Source organism: Syngnathoides biaculeatus, chromosome 2 (genome assembly GCF_019802595.1).
Source record: "Syngnathoides biaculeatus isolate LvHL_M chromosome 2, ASM1980259v1, whole genome shotgun sequence".
NCBI lineage: Eukaryota > Metazoa > Chordata > Actinopteri > Syngnathiformes > Syngnathidae > Syngnathoides > Syngnathoides biaculeatus.
In genome coordinates, this window is record NC_084641.1 from 25,882,295 (window position 1) to 25,900,126 (window position 17,832).

Consider the following 17,832-nt stretch of genomic DNA (forward strand, 5'->3'; position numbering starts at 1 on the left):
CTGTTGCATAAGCGTCTACGCAACTTCGTTTACCTTGTTGGATCGAATTCCTTCCTTGCTAGTTGTGATGGAACGTTCCAGTGTGCATTTTGCACCACGGGGGGAGGGACTTAGATCTGTTGTCACTTGTGCATAGCTAAAGCTATGGACCTCGTGCAACCTACGTCACCGAAGTCACGTGACTGGCCATAATGCCGGTCAAGCAAAGCATTGCTCAATGCTAAGTCGGTTGGAGACGACACAAAAATACGTCCTGTGACATCCAGAGTTTTGTCCGTTAAACAACATTTAGAAGGTGATAATAAACGAAGGTACGTGGAAAAATGAGAGACACTTGGCATAGGGGACCCATATTTAATGCCGAAGTCAATGTTTTCGCCGATAAACTGGACTGTTAATTCGGTTCCGCTTGTCTTGGACAACTGGATCTACACATGGATCTGGTGAGTAAGTCGTCGAGATTCACACGGAAAAGTTTGAAAGTGTAGAAAAGTCTGGACGCATGCAAATACTTCCTTGTTGGATCTGTTCTCAATCAGGAATAAATCTCACGTAGTGATGGTACCACTCAGATTTTTTTTCAATACAAATACCAATATTTCAATAAATGACCCCTGGTTTTACAGAAACTTGAATTCATTAACTATGATTGGGGGGTGGGGGGTGGGAGAGCGTAGTAGCTGAAAAGACCAGAAAATATCGATGGATTTCGGCAATTAAACATGATGGACGGTGCGCAACCAAATACACACGACTGTGTAGCGATCACTTCATTTCAGGAAGGAATTATTCTTCTCAATTTCAAATTCCCAAGAGGTATTTATAATGCCAAGTTGGCTCATTTGAGAACAGTCTTCTCCAACGTACATGAAGCGCGTTGTGGTCACACGTTAAACTTCGGTAAACCTCTTCGTGACGGACGTTTTTTGTTTAAATGTTCTCAAATGAGTCCAATGCATATTTAAAAAAAAGAAAATAAACCGCTGGGATAGACTTCAGCCCCCGTACACAGAAGCGTATTGCAGCCAGATGTTAACCTACGTAAACCTCTGTGTGACCGACGGTTCATTTTCTTTTTTAAAATACGCATTGGACTCATTTGAGAACAATGCATATTAAAAAAAAAAAGTGTTGGGGAGAGGTTTACCAAAGTTTGTGTGGCCGCAACACGCTTCCGCGTACATTGGAGATGACTCCTTGTCTTTTTTTTTTTTTTTTAATAAATTGTTCTCAAATGAGCCAACTTGGCATTCTAAATACTTCTTGGGAATTTGAGATTGAGAAGAATAATTCCTTCCTGAAATGAAGCGATCGCTACACAGTCGTGTGTATTTGGTTGGGCACCATCCATCACGTTTAATTGCCGAAATCCATTGATATTTTCTGGTCTTTTTAGTTGGTATTCCATAGAATGATCTCTTTGAAGATCTGTCTCGTCTGTTGTGACAACCAGCAGCACAAGTCTCGGCCATTGTGAATATTTCGCGCCGATTCAATGTCCCCCGGACTGCCGAGCAGCTCTTTTTGACCGGCAATATGACGGCGTGGAAATTGTGACGTCATGCGCACGAGCTCTATCGAATCCGATGCCATGCACGAAGGAGGACTCAGCGAGGCGCCGCGATCGCTGGAGAGTCCGCCATCCTCCCCGCGTAGTCACCTCCATAAATAATTTGTGTGCTGCCGCGTACATTTAGCTCACAACGACGCTGGTTGCAGACTAACGCGAGTCACGTCACAGCTCGTTGTGATTGACAGAGGTTATCGCCTATTAAACGCAAAGCAGTCCGCAGTAAGTGGGACGCGGAACTGTTTCTTCGAAGTCACATCGCGGATTTACACATACAAACCACGGCTGGCAGTCGTCGGGCAAATGAGGAGAAATGGAAACGAAGTACCCGCATCACTTCTGAGAATGATGGGGAATAAACAGCATTGCTAAGTGTCTCCCTCTGTGCTCGTGCGCCGTTGGACTCGCGGTTTCCATAGAAACGAGTATGACTCAAGCAGCCGAGACCCGGTTCATTCTGCCGGTGTACGGTTTTGGTAATTGACGCTTTCAAAGACCGTCCCGTCCCCAAAAAAGGGGAAAAGTAGTGAATGGATAAAATCTATTTTCACAATGCAGAGTAAGTCATCCGCTTTGTCAATTTCAATTCCAAGGCCAAGGATGCGACTGAGGGCTCTGAGCTCGGCGACCGACTCGCTGTTGAAACGAGACCGTCCATAATTAAACGCGGGTCATATGCGTGGGGGGCGGTCAGGAGTCAAGGACCGGGCCGGATGTGGCCTTTCTCGTCGAAGCTTATCTTGTCTAGCTTGTGGTTTAGCCTCAGTGGCGTGACAAAAATACACTCGAAATGCTGTTTGCGGGGGCTTATTTTTCTGGTCATTTCTTTTATCGATTACGCCAATCAAAATATGATCCCCACCTCATTGCATATGTGTCCCCTAACATCTTCACGGCACTAAAGTTAAGTATTTGTCCTCTCGCTACCGACGCCATCCGACCCAACTTTGCTCCTTTCCGTTTCAGTTCATCATAAATTGCTCAAACGTCACAGAGGATTCAGTTGGGGACGGGGGCCACGTCGGGGCTCTTTCGGGTTCCCAATTTCAACCCCTTTTGCTCTATACGTTGCCGTTCTTGAAATGAAAGCACATCGGCAAGTGCAGGGACAGAACATTTGAGGAGTCACACTCTCTCCGCAGAAGTCACACCTGCGTGACTGCCGAGTGAAATGCGTGCTGAGGAGTTTGACGGCGCCAGGACGACGCCCCCGCGCCCCCTTTACCGTGTCCCTGCTCAGATATAGAGAAGCGCAGCATATGTACACAGAGAAGAAGAAAGATTTTGCCCACTTGCTTCATGCAGTGGACTGCACTTCTTATCTAAAGTGCAGGATGACCGGTTTGGAGAATGGATTGGCGGCACGGTGGGGCAGCTGTAAAGCCTTGGCCTCACAGTTCTGAGGACTCGGGTTCAATCCCGGCCCCGCCGGTGTGGAGTTTGCGTGTTCTCCCCCATGCCTGCGTGGGTTTTCTCCGGGCACTCCGGTTTCCTCCCACCTTCCCAAAAACGTGCGACATTAATTGGATACTCTTAATTGCCCCTAGGTGTGATTGTGAGTGCTGAGTGAGTCTATATGTGCCTTGTGATTGGCTGTACCCCGCCTCCTGCCCGTTGACAGCTGGGATAGGCTCCAGCACTCCTCGCGACCCTCGTGAGGATAAGCGGCAAAGAAAACGGATGGATAGTTGTGGTGGAGCTTGTGTGGTTGTGCCTGGAGCGTGTTTGTGCGGATGGTTGTTTGTCTTTATGTGCCCTGCGATTGGCTGGCAACCAGTTCAGGGCGTACCCCGCCTCCTGCCCGTTGACAGCTGGGATAGGCTCCACCACTCCCCGCGACCCTCGTGAGGATAAGCAGCTAAGAAAATGAATGGATGAATAATCTCTATTTATGATAGACTTGCGATGTTACAGTATTATGTGAAAGCCTGAAGTCCCCTCCATAAAAATCTGCTAAATCACATAGAAAAATGTTTTTCTATCAGTTATGTGAACAGTTTGGCTTTTTGCAGAGGAATATGTGTCATATATTATAAAACAACAGATCCATTTGTGGCCTGAGAATTTATCACAGCATTGTATGCCCGAAGTTAGCTCGGTTAGGCTCCAGCACTCACGTGGCCCTCGCGAGGATGAGTGTCTCGGAAAATGAATGGATGGATGGATGGATGGATGGATGCTAGCATCCTGACTGGAGAGTCTCTGCTATGATGAAGGGCAAAGTTTATAAAACAGTGGTGAGATGTGACAGAAGAATTTAAGGTGGAGGTGGGACTGCATCATGGATCAGCTCTGAGCCCCTTCCCGTTTGCTGTGGTAATGGATAGGCTGACAGATGAGGTTAGACTGGAATCTCCTTGTTTGCAGATGATATTGTGATCTGCAGTGAAAGCAGGAAACAGGCGGAGGAACAATTAGAAAGATGGAGGCACGCACTGGAAAGGAGAGGAATGAAGATTAGCTGAAATAAAATAGAATATATCTGAGAGGGGTCAAGGGGAAGAGTGAGGCCCCAGAGAGGGTGGACGACTTCAAATATTTGGGGTCAACAACCCAGAGCAGTGGAGAGTGTGGTAAGGACGTGAAGAAACGGGTCCAAACGGGGTGGAACAGTTGGCGGAAGGTGTCTGGTGTTCTATGTGACAGAAGAGTGTCCCCCAGGATGAAGGGCAAAGTTTATAAAACAGTGGTGAGGGCGGCCATGATGTACGGATTTGAGACGGTGGCACTGAAGAAACAACAGGAAGCAGAACTGGAAGTCGCAGAAATGAAGATGTTGAGGTTCTCGCTCGGAGTGACCGGGTTGGGTAGGATTAGAAACGAGCTCATTAGAGGGACAGCCAAAGCTGGATGTTTTGGAGACAAGATTCGAGAGAGCAGACTTCGATGGTTTGGACATGTCCAGAGGCGCGAGAGTGAGGATATTGGTAGAAGGGTGCTGAGGTTGGAGCTGCCAGGCAAGAACAGCGAGAGGAAGACCAAAGAGAACGTTGATGGATGTCGTGAGGGAAGACATGAGGGCGGTTGGGGTTAGAGGGGAAGATGCACAAGACAGGCTCAGATGGAAAAGGACGACACTCTGTGGCGACCCGTAACGGGACAAGCCGAAAGAAAAAAAGAAGAACAATGCTCTATTTGAAAACTTGGTGCAGGACCACTGTAGAGTATGTTGGAGCCTTTCTGTGAAGCGTATTTTCCTCGGCCACTTGATAATCAATGCGTCAATGATTATCAGAATGATAAAATATTGACGAACCAGCCAAGCGGTGGAATTTCAGTTACAATTTAGTCATTTGACTGATTGTTGTCATGCGGGAAATTTCATGGGAGAAAATATTGCCTTGTGTTTTTCTTTCCTCTTTCAACTTTTTGCAGCTGAAGCGCACGTAGACCGCCTGTCGCTGCCGAGTCAGGCCAAAGGCGGGGCTTGTCTCGTTATCCAGTGCGGTTCTGGTCATTTGTGATAAGGCCCGCGACCGCCGCGTGTTGACAGGAAGGCCCGGGCTGAGTACACAAACCCAGCAGCTGCTTGGCACGGCGCACGCACTTTCTCGCAAAGGATCACGCGATATTGCGCAAAAGTGCGCACGGGAGGCGACGGGGAATGCAATCAATGAAATGAAAGGATATCGCATAAAGTCACCTCGAAAAGTAAAGATAAGCGACAACCCGCTCAACCCTCACTTGGCGCACCATCGGCGTGTTCGGGCTACTAGCGTTTGTTTGTTGTACGTAGCCCGATCCAACCCAGATGTTTGTTTGAAAAAGTTCTGGATGGTAAAGAGCCCGGTAACAAAATTGCAATTCTGTTCCCTTCGCACATTTTCACGTATCAAGCATGAATCGTATTTCCTCGCAGTCTGTGACGGTTCCCAGCTGAAATCAAGCAGCGCTGAGCTCGTTCCCGCTGGAGCAAATGTTTGCAGCTCTGTGCTGCTCTCTATTGTGTTTATGAAAGGTCAAAGTCCAGGACCGCTAACCGACGCTGATTTCACACCAGCATGGTACAGGCTTCGCTGCAGTCGGCTCACCTTTTTTCTTTTTTTTTCTTTTCTTTTGATGAGGTGGGATTTTGGAGAGGAGCCTCCAAAGGACCTTAACACAATATTGAACATAATCTGATGAACCATTTTTTTTACACTTTTGCTGCCTTGGACATTTAAGTATTTCTCCTCTCTGCGGTCACACGCAAAGAATCAATCCCTGTGATTTTGTCCACTGTTGTTGCGTTGATAATGCTATGGTGGCTTACCCCCCACGCCCCCCGAAATAAAAGAAAAATCTGATTGGGAAGCTCTATCTGGCACACTTCTTCTTTTCCTTTCGGCTTGTCCCGTTAAGGGTCGCCACAGCGTGTCATCTTTGTCCATTTTAGGATTTAGGTTTAGGACAATCTCCTTCATCTTCCTCTCCAGCCCCAAATGTCCTCGTGTCTTCCCTCACGACATCCATCAACGTTCTCTTTGGTCTTCCTCTCGCTGTTCTTGCCTGGCAGCTCCATCCTCAGCACCCTCCTACCAATATACTCACTCTCTCGCCTCTGGACATGTCCAAACCAGCGGATTCTCTTCTTTCGAACCTTGTCTCCAAAACATCTAACTTTGTCTGTCCCTCCAATGAGCTCATTTCTAATCCTATCCAACCTGCTCACTCCGAGCGAGAACCTCAACATCTTCGTTTCTGCCACCTCCAATTCTACTTCCTGTCGTTTCTTCAGTGCCACCGTCTCTAATCCGTACATCAAGGCCGGCCTGACCACTGTTTTATAGCCTTTGCCCTTCATCCTAGCGGAGACTCTTCTGTCACATAAAACACCAGACACCTTCCGCCAACTGTTCCACCCCCGCTTGGACCAGTTTCTTCACTTCCCTACCACACTCTCCGTTGCTCTGCATTGTTGACCCCGAGTATTTGAAGTCGTCCACCCTCGCTAGCTCTTCTCCCTGGAGCTTCACTCTTCCTCCTCTGCCCCTCTCATTTACACCCATATATTCTGTTTTACTTGGGCTAATCTTCATTCCTCTCCTTTCCAGTCCATGCCTCCATCTTTCTAATTGTTCCTCCACCCGCTCCCTGCTTTCACTACATAGCACGATATCAAGGCACACGCACCACGTCAATAAATAGCCGCCAGTCCCTGGCTGTACTAGCATGAACCGGTCTGTGGTGGAACAAAGGATGGGGAGCACTGGCTTAGAGTAAATGCTGAAAATATTTGAATACGATCATGTATTTTACAGTTGTGTGGCATCAAAGGATGAAGGCCAGGGCTGATGCAGTTCATAAACGGGGATTTCTCGTCCAATAAAAGCTCTGTTTATGCTATGATATATGATTTCAGAATTATTGATTTGAGGCGACACGGTGATTCATCTGGGAAGCGTTGGCCTCACAGTTCTGAGGTCCTGGGTTCAATCCCGCCTGTGTAGAGTTTGCATGTTCTCCCCGTGCCTACTTGGGTTTTCCCCGGACTGTCCGGTTTCCTCTCACATCCCAAAAACACGCGACATTAATTGAGCACTCTAAATTGCCCCGAGGTGTGATTGTGAGTGCGGCTGTTTGTCTCTATGTGCCCTGCGACTGGCCGGCGACCAGTTCAGGGTGTACCCCGCCTCCTGTCCGTTGACAGCTGGGATAGGCTCCAGCACTCCCCGCGACCCTCGTGAGGATAAGCGGCTAAGAAAATGGATGGATGGATTGATGATTTGAAATCGCTACACACTGCAGTGGTGTCACATTTGGGTTGGGTTCATTCATTCAGAAATTCATTTCGTTTCCTGCGAATGTCTTTTGTTTATGGAGAACGAATGAACAGGCTCAAGTGTGCGGTCGTGAAATCGAGCCAGACCCCACACATAAAATTGAGCATTTTTAATGCACTTTTTGCGGTGTGCTCCGATCATCTTGACATCGGACGTCACACAAATCGAGTTTCTATTCCTCTGCTGAGCTCAAAGTCTGCTGTGATCACCGCGGGCAGACTTCAGAGTTGGTGTCGATGTTACACGAAAGTTTTTGGAGGTGGGACCGTTGGCATTAAAAATAAAGAAAGAGATAAAAACTTGCTTTGGAAAATACATGTTGCCGTCCGGGGAACCCACTTGCATACAAAATACGACATCGGGAAGCAGTGCTGAAACGAAAGTTCACAGACGAGTTCATCATTTGTGCGAATGTGAACCGAATTTCGTTCGTTTCTCCCTGATGAGCGTCATGGAGAACGGTTTTCAGACAAAAGTTCATTTTCATTCAAGAGTGACAGGTTTTATTTGGGACTTCCAGGAAGAAAAAACAAAAACATGTCTGAACACCTTGCTGTACATGAGCCTTCATGTATCAGCAGATAAACGCTGTCGTGTATTTGGCAACCGATTTGGCGCGGCCACAGACGCCGTTCGGACAAGTCGCAGCTGCGTGAGAACGTGAGGTGTGTTCAGGGACACTGCGTGAATAGAAGCGAATGCACTATGTTCTTCTGTAACACAACGCATAATTGTGAAAATGGATTGCTAGGAAAATGAATATTTTCCTCATGCTCTCGTTAAACCCCTGTACAATCGCACTGCCATTATATGTCATTTATTTTGTTTTGTAATAAAAGAAGAGATTAAACACAGTTTGTGTTAAGCCAGAGCAGTGAGGAGTGCGGAGTGAACAGTGGTTTCACTATTGTTCTTGTTTGCACATTAAGGACAAAAGGACGAAAAAAATATATATTTTATGCAACATGTTTTTCCTTATCGGAGAAATCCAGTGCTTGACGCGGAGCCTGACAAGCGAGCTCCGGCGGCGGGCCGTGAGCCGCGCTTTCAGGCGGCGGAGGCCTTTAGCCGAGCTTCGGTGGTGGTGGAGGCCTTCAGCCTCACTTCGGCGTCCGCGTCTATCAGCCTCCGCCGCCCGGAAGTTCGGCTCGCCGCCCGCCGCCGTCCGCTTCGTTAGCCCTCGGCTAAAGGCCTCCCCGAAAGTCGAAGCTCGGCTCGCGGCCCGTCTTCGGTGGCGGCGGAGGCCTTTAGCCTCACTTCGGCGTCCGTGTCTATCAGCCTCCGCCGCCCGGAAGTTCGGCTCGCCGCCCGCCGCCGTCCGCTTCGTTAGCCCTCGGCTAAAGGCCTCCCCGAAAGTCGAAGCTCGGCTCGCGGCCCGTCTTCGGTGGCGGCGGAGGCCTTTAGCCTAGCTTCGACGTCCGGGGCTAACGGCCTACCGGCGCCTGGAACCTCGGCTCGCGGCCGCCGCCGGAGCTCGCTCGCCGGACGCCAAAGCTCGGCTTGCTTGTCAGATTCCGCGTCATTCCCATCAGAAGAACCAGCCGCAGGTGCCGGCCCGGAGCTCCGGGGGCCTTTGTTTACGCACTTATGTGCCCTTTTCCCAAGTTGTCAGACTCAGCGTCATTCCGCCCGAAGAACCATCCGACCAATCATCTATTCAACATTAATTACACTATTCCTCCGTCTTCCCGATCAACCGATACTGATATTTCTTCATCAGATGAGGATAAATCTGAGAAATCAGCGCTGGACATAAATGGTGTCCCATGTAATTAAGTGTTTGGAACCGCACGTAACACGTCACATCACGTAGATCATGTGACTCGCGAAAATGGAAGCGCCCCTGAAAATTCGTAATTATCCATAAAAATTTTCTCAAAACACTATTAAATGAGAGAGGATTTAACATCACATTGTCAAAATACAGGACATGTTACATGACCGATTGGATACATTGTTAGTGCAAACCAGTGGAAACCCTCTTTATGGTTTTTGAGATTGTGGGGTGAAAGGTGCAGTTTAACACAACCCAAGCCCAAGGACGCACTTAAAACATAATTTTACGAGATTTAAGATTGTCTGGCACAAAAACGTGTGTCGGACTTCACATGTTAAAATGCTTTCAAAACTTCTTTATCTTTTCGTTAGCTTCTCATTTATTTCGTAATCCAAGGAATCAAGTTCAGATAAGGCCTGGTCGCCGAGAATAGTGACGCGGAACAGAATGTAACCGATCAAAGAACCGCACAAGACTGATGAACATGGAAACAACCGCAAACGAAAGGAAAAATGTCTGACCCGACATCATTTTGTGGATGAAAGTGGGTTCTCCAGAAGGCAAGAAGTATATTTTCCAAAGAAAGTCATTTTTTTTTTTTTTTTTTTTTTAGAACATCGCTATTTTTCCATCGCCCGCTCTCGGCTTGTGCAACCTGTAGGTAGACTCGGGAAGCATCGTATCCAGAAGTGTCTCCTGTTCTTCGGTTTTGCGGCAGAGTTTGAGATTAAAATCTTTGTGTATCTTCAGCTGTGTTGAGGTTCTCAGACAACACCATACACGACGACCAAAACTGTTAATTGCCTGATCCCGGACCCGCCTGGGTGGAGTTTGCATGTTCTCCCCGTGCCTGCGTGGGTTTTCTCCGGGTGGGCACTCCGGTTTCCTCCCACATCCCGAAAACACGCAACATTAATTGGACCGTCTAAATTGCCCCTAGGCGTGATTGTGAGGGCAGCTGTTTGTCTCTACGTGCCCTGCGATTGGCCGGCAACCAGTTCAGGGTGTCCGTTGACAGCTGGGATAGGCTCCAGCACTCTCCATGACCCTCGTGAGGATAAGCATCTAAGGAAATAGATGAATGGCTATATATACACAAATCCATTTTGTGACCCTTGTGAGGATAAGCGGCTAAGAAAATGGATGGATGGATATATACACATGAACCATGAAGTGTAAATCCCCACTCAAATTATTTGAAAATGGTTGTTTTGATTCAACAAAGGGGAACAAAAGGGTGAGCACATTTTTCTTTCTTCCACGGATAAGTAATAAGCTGTTACAGTGAAGAAAATAAGTATTTGAACACCCTGCTATATTGCAAGCTGCTGTGATTTTGTGTCCCTGACATCGGTGAACATGCCAAGTTCGTACAAATGCTTGTAGGCTCATTTGCTAGTCCTAAGAACAGAGGTATTTCCAATACTGTGAAGGAAATAAGTATCTGGACACCCTGCTATATTGCGAGTTCTCCCACTTCGAAATCATGGAGGGGTCTGCAATTTTCACCTGAGAGAGATAATCGAAAAAGAAAAATCCAATGTATGATTTTTTTTTTAATGAGTTATTTGTGTGATACAGCTGCAAATAAGTATTTGAACACCTGGGAAAACCAATGTTAATATTTGCTGCAGTTTCCTTTGTTTGCAAGTACAGAGGTCAAACGTTTCCCGTAGTTGTTCACCAGGTTTGCACACACTGCAGGAGGGATTTTGGCCCACTCCCCCACACAGATCTTCTCGAGATCAGACAGGTTTCTGGGCTGTCGCTGAGAAACACGGGAGTTTCAGCTCCCTCCAAAGATTTTCAATTGGGTTTAGGTCTGGAGACCGGCTCGGCCACGCCAGAACCTTGATATGCTTCTTACGGAGCCAGTCCTTGGTTTTCCTGGCTGTGTGCTTCGGGTCATTGTCGTGTTGAAAGACCCAGCCACGACCCATCTTCAGTGCTCTGACTGAAGGAAAGAGGTTGTTGTTGAGTTGTTGAATGACTCCAAACGTTTCTAAGCATCCAGTATGTTACGAGAGAGGAATGCTGCTCTAATCTATCCCGTCCAAGTCATCGCTGCCCTTTTCTCGTCGGATGGTTCCTTTTCCTGCACCGGCCCCGAACCCAGGTGGGGTGGCAGCAGGTCTTTAGAGGAAAGCTGTGGAATGTGGGCGATAGTTGCTAAGTGAAAAGCTGTGCGGCCCCCCCATGATAATTCACAGTTTTCGTGGGTGTGATTCTCGATCCAACACCGTGCAGAACCTCACAAAGGACTGCGAAAGATACGCGTGAGAGTTGCATTTAAAATCCGCATCACACCTCTTTAGCTCATCCAAGAGAGTCCTTTAAAAACTCTGCTAGAAGAGTACAAGATGCGAAACATGCAAGATGTAAAACAGGTCTCTTAAGATAAACCCTGTGACTGATTTATCCTTGCAGATGGAAATGAAAGGAAGTATTGTACTCGACGCAAAGTGTACATCCTGCAGCTGTATTGTCAATCCGTCCTTCCATTTTATTCGTCTTATTCGGGGTCGGGCCACGGGAACAGCGGCCTGAGCGGGGAAGCCCACACGTCACTCGTCCCAGCCACTCCGTCGGATGGATGGAGGCCTGACCAAACATTCGCCCCCTGGCGGCTGGCTTTTTAAAAACATTTCTGCCCCTTTTAGGACAAAGCGGAAAAGGCATCTGTTCCTCTTTTATGCTGAAAAGGTTATGCTGTGGCGCAGTGGAATATGAAGCACTTTTTCACATGCACGAGCGACTGCGTTTTAAACGCTTAAAAAAAATATCGAGGCACAGGCTCATTTAATCACGGCAGCCAAAATCGTAATCATGATTAAAATTCAATTTATAGTGCGCGTTTACTGGAAACCCTGTGGGGAAAACTCATTTTGGCCACTCGCATCTGCGATCTCGTTCTTTCAGTCCCGAGCCACGGAGACCGCAGGTGAGGGTGGGAACCGAAATCAAGTGGTAAAGCCGAGAGGTTGTCGTTTTGGCTCAGCTCCTTCTTCGCCATGACGGACCGATGCGGCGTCAGCGCATTGCTGCAGCCGCTGCGCCGTTCCGCATGTCAGTCTTCTCCTCCGTTCTTCCCTCACTCGTTAACTAGACCTCAAGGTACTTGAAGTCCTCCACTTGGGGCAGGATCGCTTTCCTTACCTGGAAAGAGGAAGTCCCCGTTTTCAGAGTGAGGAACTTAGCCCCAAACTTGGAGGCGCCGATTCGCGTCCAAATCGCTTCACACTCGGCTTCGAGCTGAAGGCCGTGACTTGATGAAGCCGACGCCGCCACATCATCTGCAAAAAGCACGGATGTAATACTGATTGTACCAAACCAGATGGAATTATGGTTGGATAGGGACCGGACCGCCTGTATTACGTATTCCGATACCCCATACTCGCGGAACGCTTCTCACAAGACCTCTCGGATCAAAAACCCAAACACATAGACTGGTTAAGTGCACCGTCCAGAACCTCACTGAGGTTGTGGAACTGGTCCACTTTCCCACAGCTCGGATGAAAACCGCATTGCTCCTCCTCAATTATGAAGTTTGACTTTGGGGATCCCCCCCCCCCCAACAGACCTTATGAGGATGTCTGCTCCAGAGAGACTTTGATCAAAAAGGGATTTATTTGAACAGCAAGGCATTTAACGTATTAACCTACATTCTTCTGGATGATTTTTTTGTATGTACATATGAACAGCGTTTATTGCCGGGCCGTGTGAACGTGCTTCTTTAGATGAACTCTGAATTGGGTAGTCATGGAAGCTAGTCCGGTTCGGACATTTAGACCCTCCATCAGAGAGAGGGCCCTCGAGTCAAATGTGACAAATTTGACATCACAGGTGTCAAACTCAAGGTCCAGGGGCCAGATTGGGCACTCCACATCATTTTTTTTTGTGGCCCACAAAGGCGAATCTTGTGCGATTGTTGCGCAAATCTGGATCAAAATTTGAATAAATTGAATCGATTGAATGAAGATTGAGTGCAAACATTTTTAAACCTCTTTCCTCTATTTAGAGTAACGTGAACAATAAACCATCGGTACAATCTCGCCCGTGTCAAAAATTAGTTTGACTTGCCTATGGTGCCAATATACCGTAATATCCGGCCTACAAGCCGCGACATTTTTCACACGGTTTCAACCCTGCAGTTTATCCCACGATGCGGCTAATTTGTGGATTTTTTTTCTAATGGCCGTAGGGGGGGGGGGGGGTCACTCGAGCGGGAAAGGTAAGAATGAGACTGGTGGAATATATGTGCCGAGGAAGTGACTTTTATCGGCCCTGTTAGCGCTGTGTTACTGGCGTGTCTCAGCGATATTTACCGGTAAGTTTTATTTTAACTGGCCCTGTTAGAGCTAGCGCGGCGCTACCATTAGCACTAGCTTTAGCACTAGCGTTAAACTCTTGTGTATACTGTCTTTTTTTGTAAACATCTTGTCTTTCAATGTGAGCACTTGCGGGTTCTACACAGGTGCGGCGTATGTAGGTACCAAATGGTATTTCCTTTACAAATGTACCCGGTGAGGCTTGTAACCAGGTGCGCTCCGTAGGCCGGGAATTACGGTAGTTTCACATCATTTACCTTCAAGTCCAGGCTCGAACCAGTTGAAGCAACGATAGAAGAATATGGTCCACGATCATGTAGTTCAAGTTTTAAGGCGTGATATTTGAGTTCATAATTTATTGATTAAGCCTTGCCTGTGCGTCCCGCCCGAGTTGACGGAGGATTTTTGTGTAAAAAGACACGTTTTTAATAGCACGCTGCTCCGATGCTGCCCGTCTAGATGAGAGCAGCTCTTACATAACGCCATTTTGATCTCCAGGGATTAGGCCGCGGTCCCGCGCTGACCGGTCAGCCGGCCGCGGAAACAAAGTCCGCTTTCTCGTCGGGGAATTGTGTCACAGAGCACGCCGTAGAATCCCCCGCTTTATTCCCGCCTTTGCGAAATAAAAAAGGAAGGACACGAGCAGGTGCGCGGGACACGCACGGGTAGCAAAGACAAGTAGCAGGTAAACGCTGCTAAGCTCCTGAAGAGGTGGAGCGCCGCTGCGTAAACACGGGGCGCTTCCTGTGTACTCTGCAAAGCCGCAAGCCGTCACCCTCTCGAGAAAAGCAAGCAATTAGCAGCAGCGTCTGCGCTCGGGCACGGGGGGGGGCGATAAGCGTGGTGTGAATCTCATCGCATCAAGTCGCTCTGAGCAGATGGAAAGGAAAACATTAGATTTTTATTTTTTTGGGAAGTCACTACCTGGACATTTTTACACCACCTTACCTGCAGAGAAACACGATACAGCGTTTTCGGTCTCCGGGCTGGTTTTCGCTTGGATAGTGAGTGAAACGTAAACAGAAGTGAGCGCCCGGGGCCATCTGCCTCTTGTCACCGCGGCCTAAATCTGTCCTCTGCAGATATCACTCACTCGCATGCTTCTTTTGCTGTCTTGTTCCTTCCTCGTCCCGCTTGTTGCCACTCGTTTCCTTCCTTCCTTCGATATCTGTCTTAAACTTTGTTCGTTAAGTTCTATTTTTTTACCCCCTTGTCCTTCTCAATTCACCTGCTATCTTGGGTCAACTTTTTTCTCTCCATTATTCCTCTTATCATTCATTTTTTTATTTTTTTCGGTAACGGACCTTTCCGACTGGCGATCTTCAGCTCCGCCCACCTTAGCTACAGTTGCCATGTCCCACAATCTTCCAAAATGGCGACTGAACAGAACAGGTATGAAGTGGATTCTCTATCACGTATTCTTGGTAACATTGCGGCATGTTTTTTTTTTTTTTTTTTGCCAAATGCGCCAGAGTTGTCCAAGAGGGTTCTACGGAGAGGTCTCAAGTATTGCACGCAAGGAATATGTACACGGAATTAACATTTCGGACGGAGCAGGACGCAATGTCAGAGTTAAAGCGAAACGTTGGCGATCGATGCAAAAAAAAAAAGGTTTGACGCCTGACAAACTTCATATTGAAATCTAACAGGATAAAATAGTGGAGTCGTACTGCGCATGTAAAGCAGGGTGAGTACTTTTTACTTGGAAAGATCACGAGTGATATCATTGTAGTCTTTAGAAGTGAGTGGGTCGTATTCTATTGGCTTGGCTCGTAATCGAACCAAGTGCCGTGTCTTAAAAGTCCGATGTGATGCAAATAGGCAAATAGACATTTCTCTTGCACGACATGGCGCATTTACGTATCGCGAGCCCGACTCTTCGGCATAAAACATGACACACTTCATTCAGCAGGTCAGCCATACGCTAACAAAATGAAAGTTGTTCTCCTGCAATACATAAAGCACTGATAATAATTCAATCAAACTCAGAGAAGTTACTTCTCCCTCACTTGCCTTCGAACATACAGCCTTGTGTTTCTTGATATTGTCCACATTTAGTTGTACGTATGATCTTCCGCGAGCCTTAATCCATCGTAGACACTTCGTCAACTGTTAGGCGGAGATCTTTCATCAGTATTGCACGTTCCCCACGCGCATCTGAGGACCATTTTCTTCGTAACGTTAACTTTTCCAAGCGCACGCTACTGACAACCAGTAATGTTTGTGGGACAACATGGCGGCAGGGGCGTGTCAAGACAGTGCGGCTATCTGATTGGCTATTATTGTTCGAGTGATTGACAGGTCGGAAAGGTCCATTGTGGTAATAAATATTAATTACAAATATATTTACAGTTTGAATTTTCTGTTCAGGGTGGCACAGTGGATCAGCTGGTAAAGTGTTGGCCTCACAGTTCTGAGGTCCCGGGTTCAATCCCGGACCCGGCCATGTGGCATTTGCATTTTCTCCCTGTGCCTGCGTGGGTTTCCTCCGGTCACTCCGGTTTCCTCCCACATCCCAAAAACATGCAACATTTACTCGGACACTCTAAATTGCCCCTAGGTGTGATTGTGAGTGCGGCTGTTTGTCTCGATCTGCCGTGCGATGGGCTGGCAACCAGTTCAGGGTGTACCCCGCCTCCTGCCCCTTGACAGCTGGGATAGGCTCCAACATTCCCTGTGACCCTCATGAGGATAAGCGGCATAGAAAATGAATGGATGGTTCCATGTCTGAAATTATCAATCCCCTTTCTCAAATCGACATATCCATTGACCTTAATCTATCTTTGAATCAAGTGCTCTCGATTATGCTACATATATTTACAAATTCAGTTATCATATTGCACGTGTTTTGGTCTTCACGTGCATTATTTTTGGCCTTTGTGTATTTCCGTCTCTCCCCAGGAGATGTCAGTGTGAAACTTCCTCTCCGTACCATTTCGGAACCTCTCGCGAAAGAGAAATTGATCTCACACGAGAGAGAGCGAGAGCGGCGTCGTGGTTTTGTTTTTACTTCCAGTTGACATGATCCAGTCCAGGTCTTCTTATGAATATTAGATGCAGGATGTATTTTCTCCACTCTGCCCCCACCCCCCACCCCAAAGAAAAATAATGTAGCCTGTTAAATGAGGACTGTCACGTTCACTCTGATCTTTAAAGGAAGTGGCGGGTCATCCGCAATTCCCATGATTCAGTGGGAACCCGAGTCCCAGGCCGCGTCATATTTCACAAGACAAATATCCAATCTATCTTGTTCTCTTGCCACCATCATTTATTCCATGCGGAAACCATATTTTGACAGTTTCTGACCCACTAATCAGTTTTCCATGTAATTAAACTAATTCCGCACAAAAAGTAGAACGCATATTGTTTCATATCAATGGACCACAAACAATCAGTTTTACAAAAGTTTGTTTTTTTATAATTTTACGTAAACTGACATCTGTTTGATAAATTGCTGCATCCAGAGCGTTAGCCATTGAAATATTGAAAAAATTATTTAAAAAAAAAATGAACAGATTCACATTTGCAAAGCCGATTTAAAACCAGGAAGCACATTAAAACAAAACAAAAAAAAAAACAATTAATATATATCAATGTATTACAATTAATAAAAATCATAATAATCCTGATAGGTGGAAAGCGTTGGCCTCACAGTTCTGAGGTCCCGGGTTCAATCCCAGAACTGCCTGTGTGGATTTTGCATGTTCTCCCCGTGCCTGCGAGGGTTTTTTCCGGGCACTCCCCTTTCCTCACACATTCCAAAAACATGCAACATTAATTGGACACTCTAAATTGCGCATAGGTGTGATTGTGAGTACGTCTGTTTGTCTGGATGTGCCCTGCGATTGGCTGGCAACCAGTTCAGGGTGTACCCCGCCTCCTGGCCGTTGACAGCTGGGATAGGCTCCAACAATCCTACGACCCTCGTGAGGATAAGCGGCTAAGAAAATGGATGAATGGATGGATAATCCTGCAAGTGGTTAGATCTTTGGCCTCACGGTTCTGATGGCCGGGGTTCAAATCCAGGCCCCGCCTTTGTGGGTTTTCTCCGGGCACTCCGGTTCCCTCCCACGTCCCAAAAACATGCGACGTATCCCGGTATTAATAGGACACTCTAAATTGCCCATAGGTGTGATTGTGCGCGTGACTGTTTTGGTCGATTTCAGCAATGTTTTGAATTCTCCGAGATGCGTCTTAGAAAACTGTATTTCTTTTTTTTTTTTTTTTTTAGGTGAGCGCGAATGTCCTTATTTTCCTGTGCACCAACATCATTGGCATCTGCACTCACTACCCTGCTGAGGTCTCTCAGAGGCAAGCCTTCCAGGAGACCAGAGGCTACATCCAAGCCAGACTACATCTCCAAAGGGAGAATCAGCAACAGGTACGGTGTGTTTC

General features: G+C 47.2%; 1 protein-coding gene across 1 annotated transcript in view; it reads left to right on the forward strand.

Annotated features, from left to right (window-relative positions):
- The window catches only part of LOC133513104 (adenylate cyclase type 6-like), a 66,439-nt gene that overhangs the window by 22,179 nt on the left and 26,428 nt on the right, over window positions 1-17,832 (forward strand). Inside the window, exon 4 of the mRNA XM_061843490.1 lies at window positions 17,669-17,818. Within this exon, the coding sequence (XP_061699474.1) occupies window positions 17,669-17,818 (150 nt within the window). The remainder of the gene's footprint in view (window positions 1-17,668; window positions 17,819-17,832) is intronic.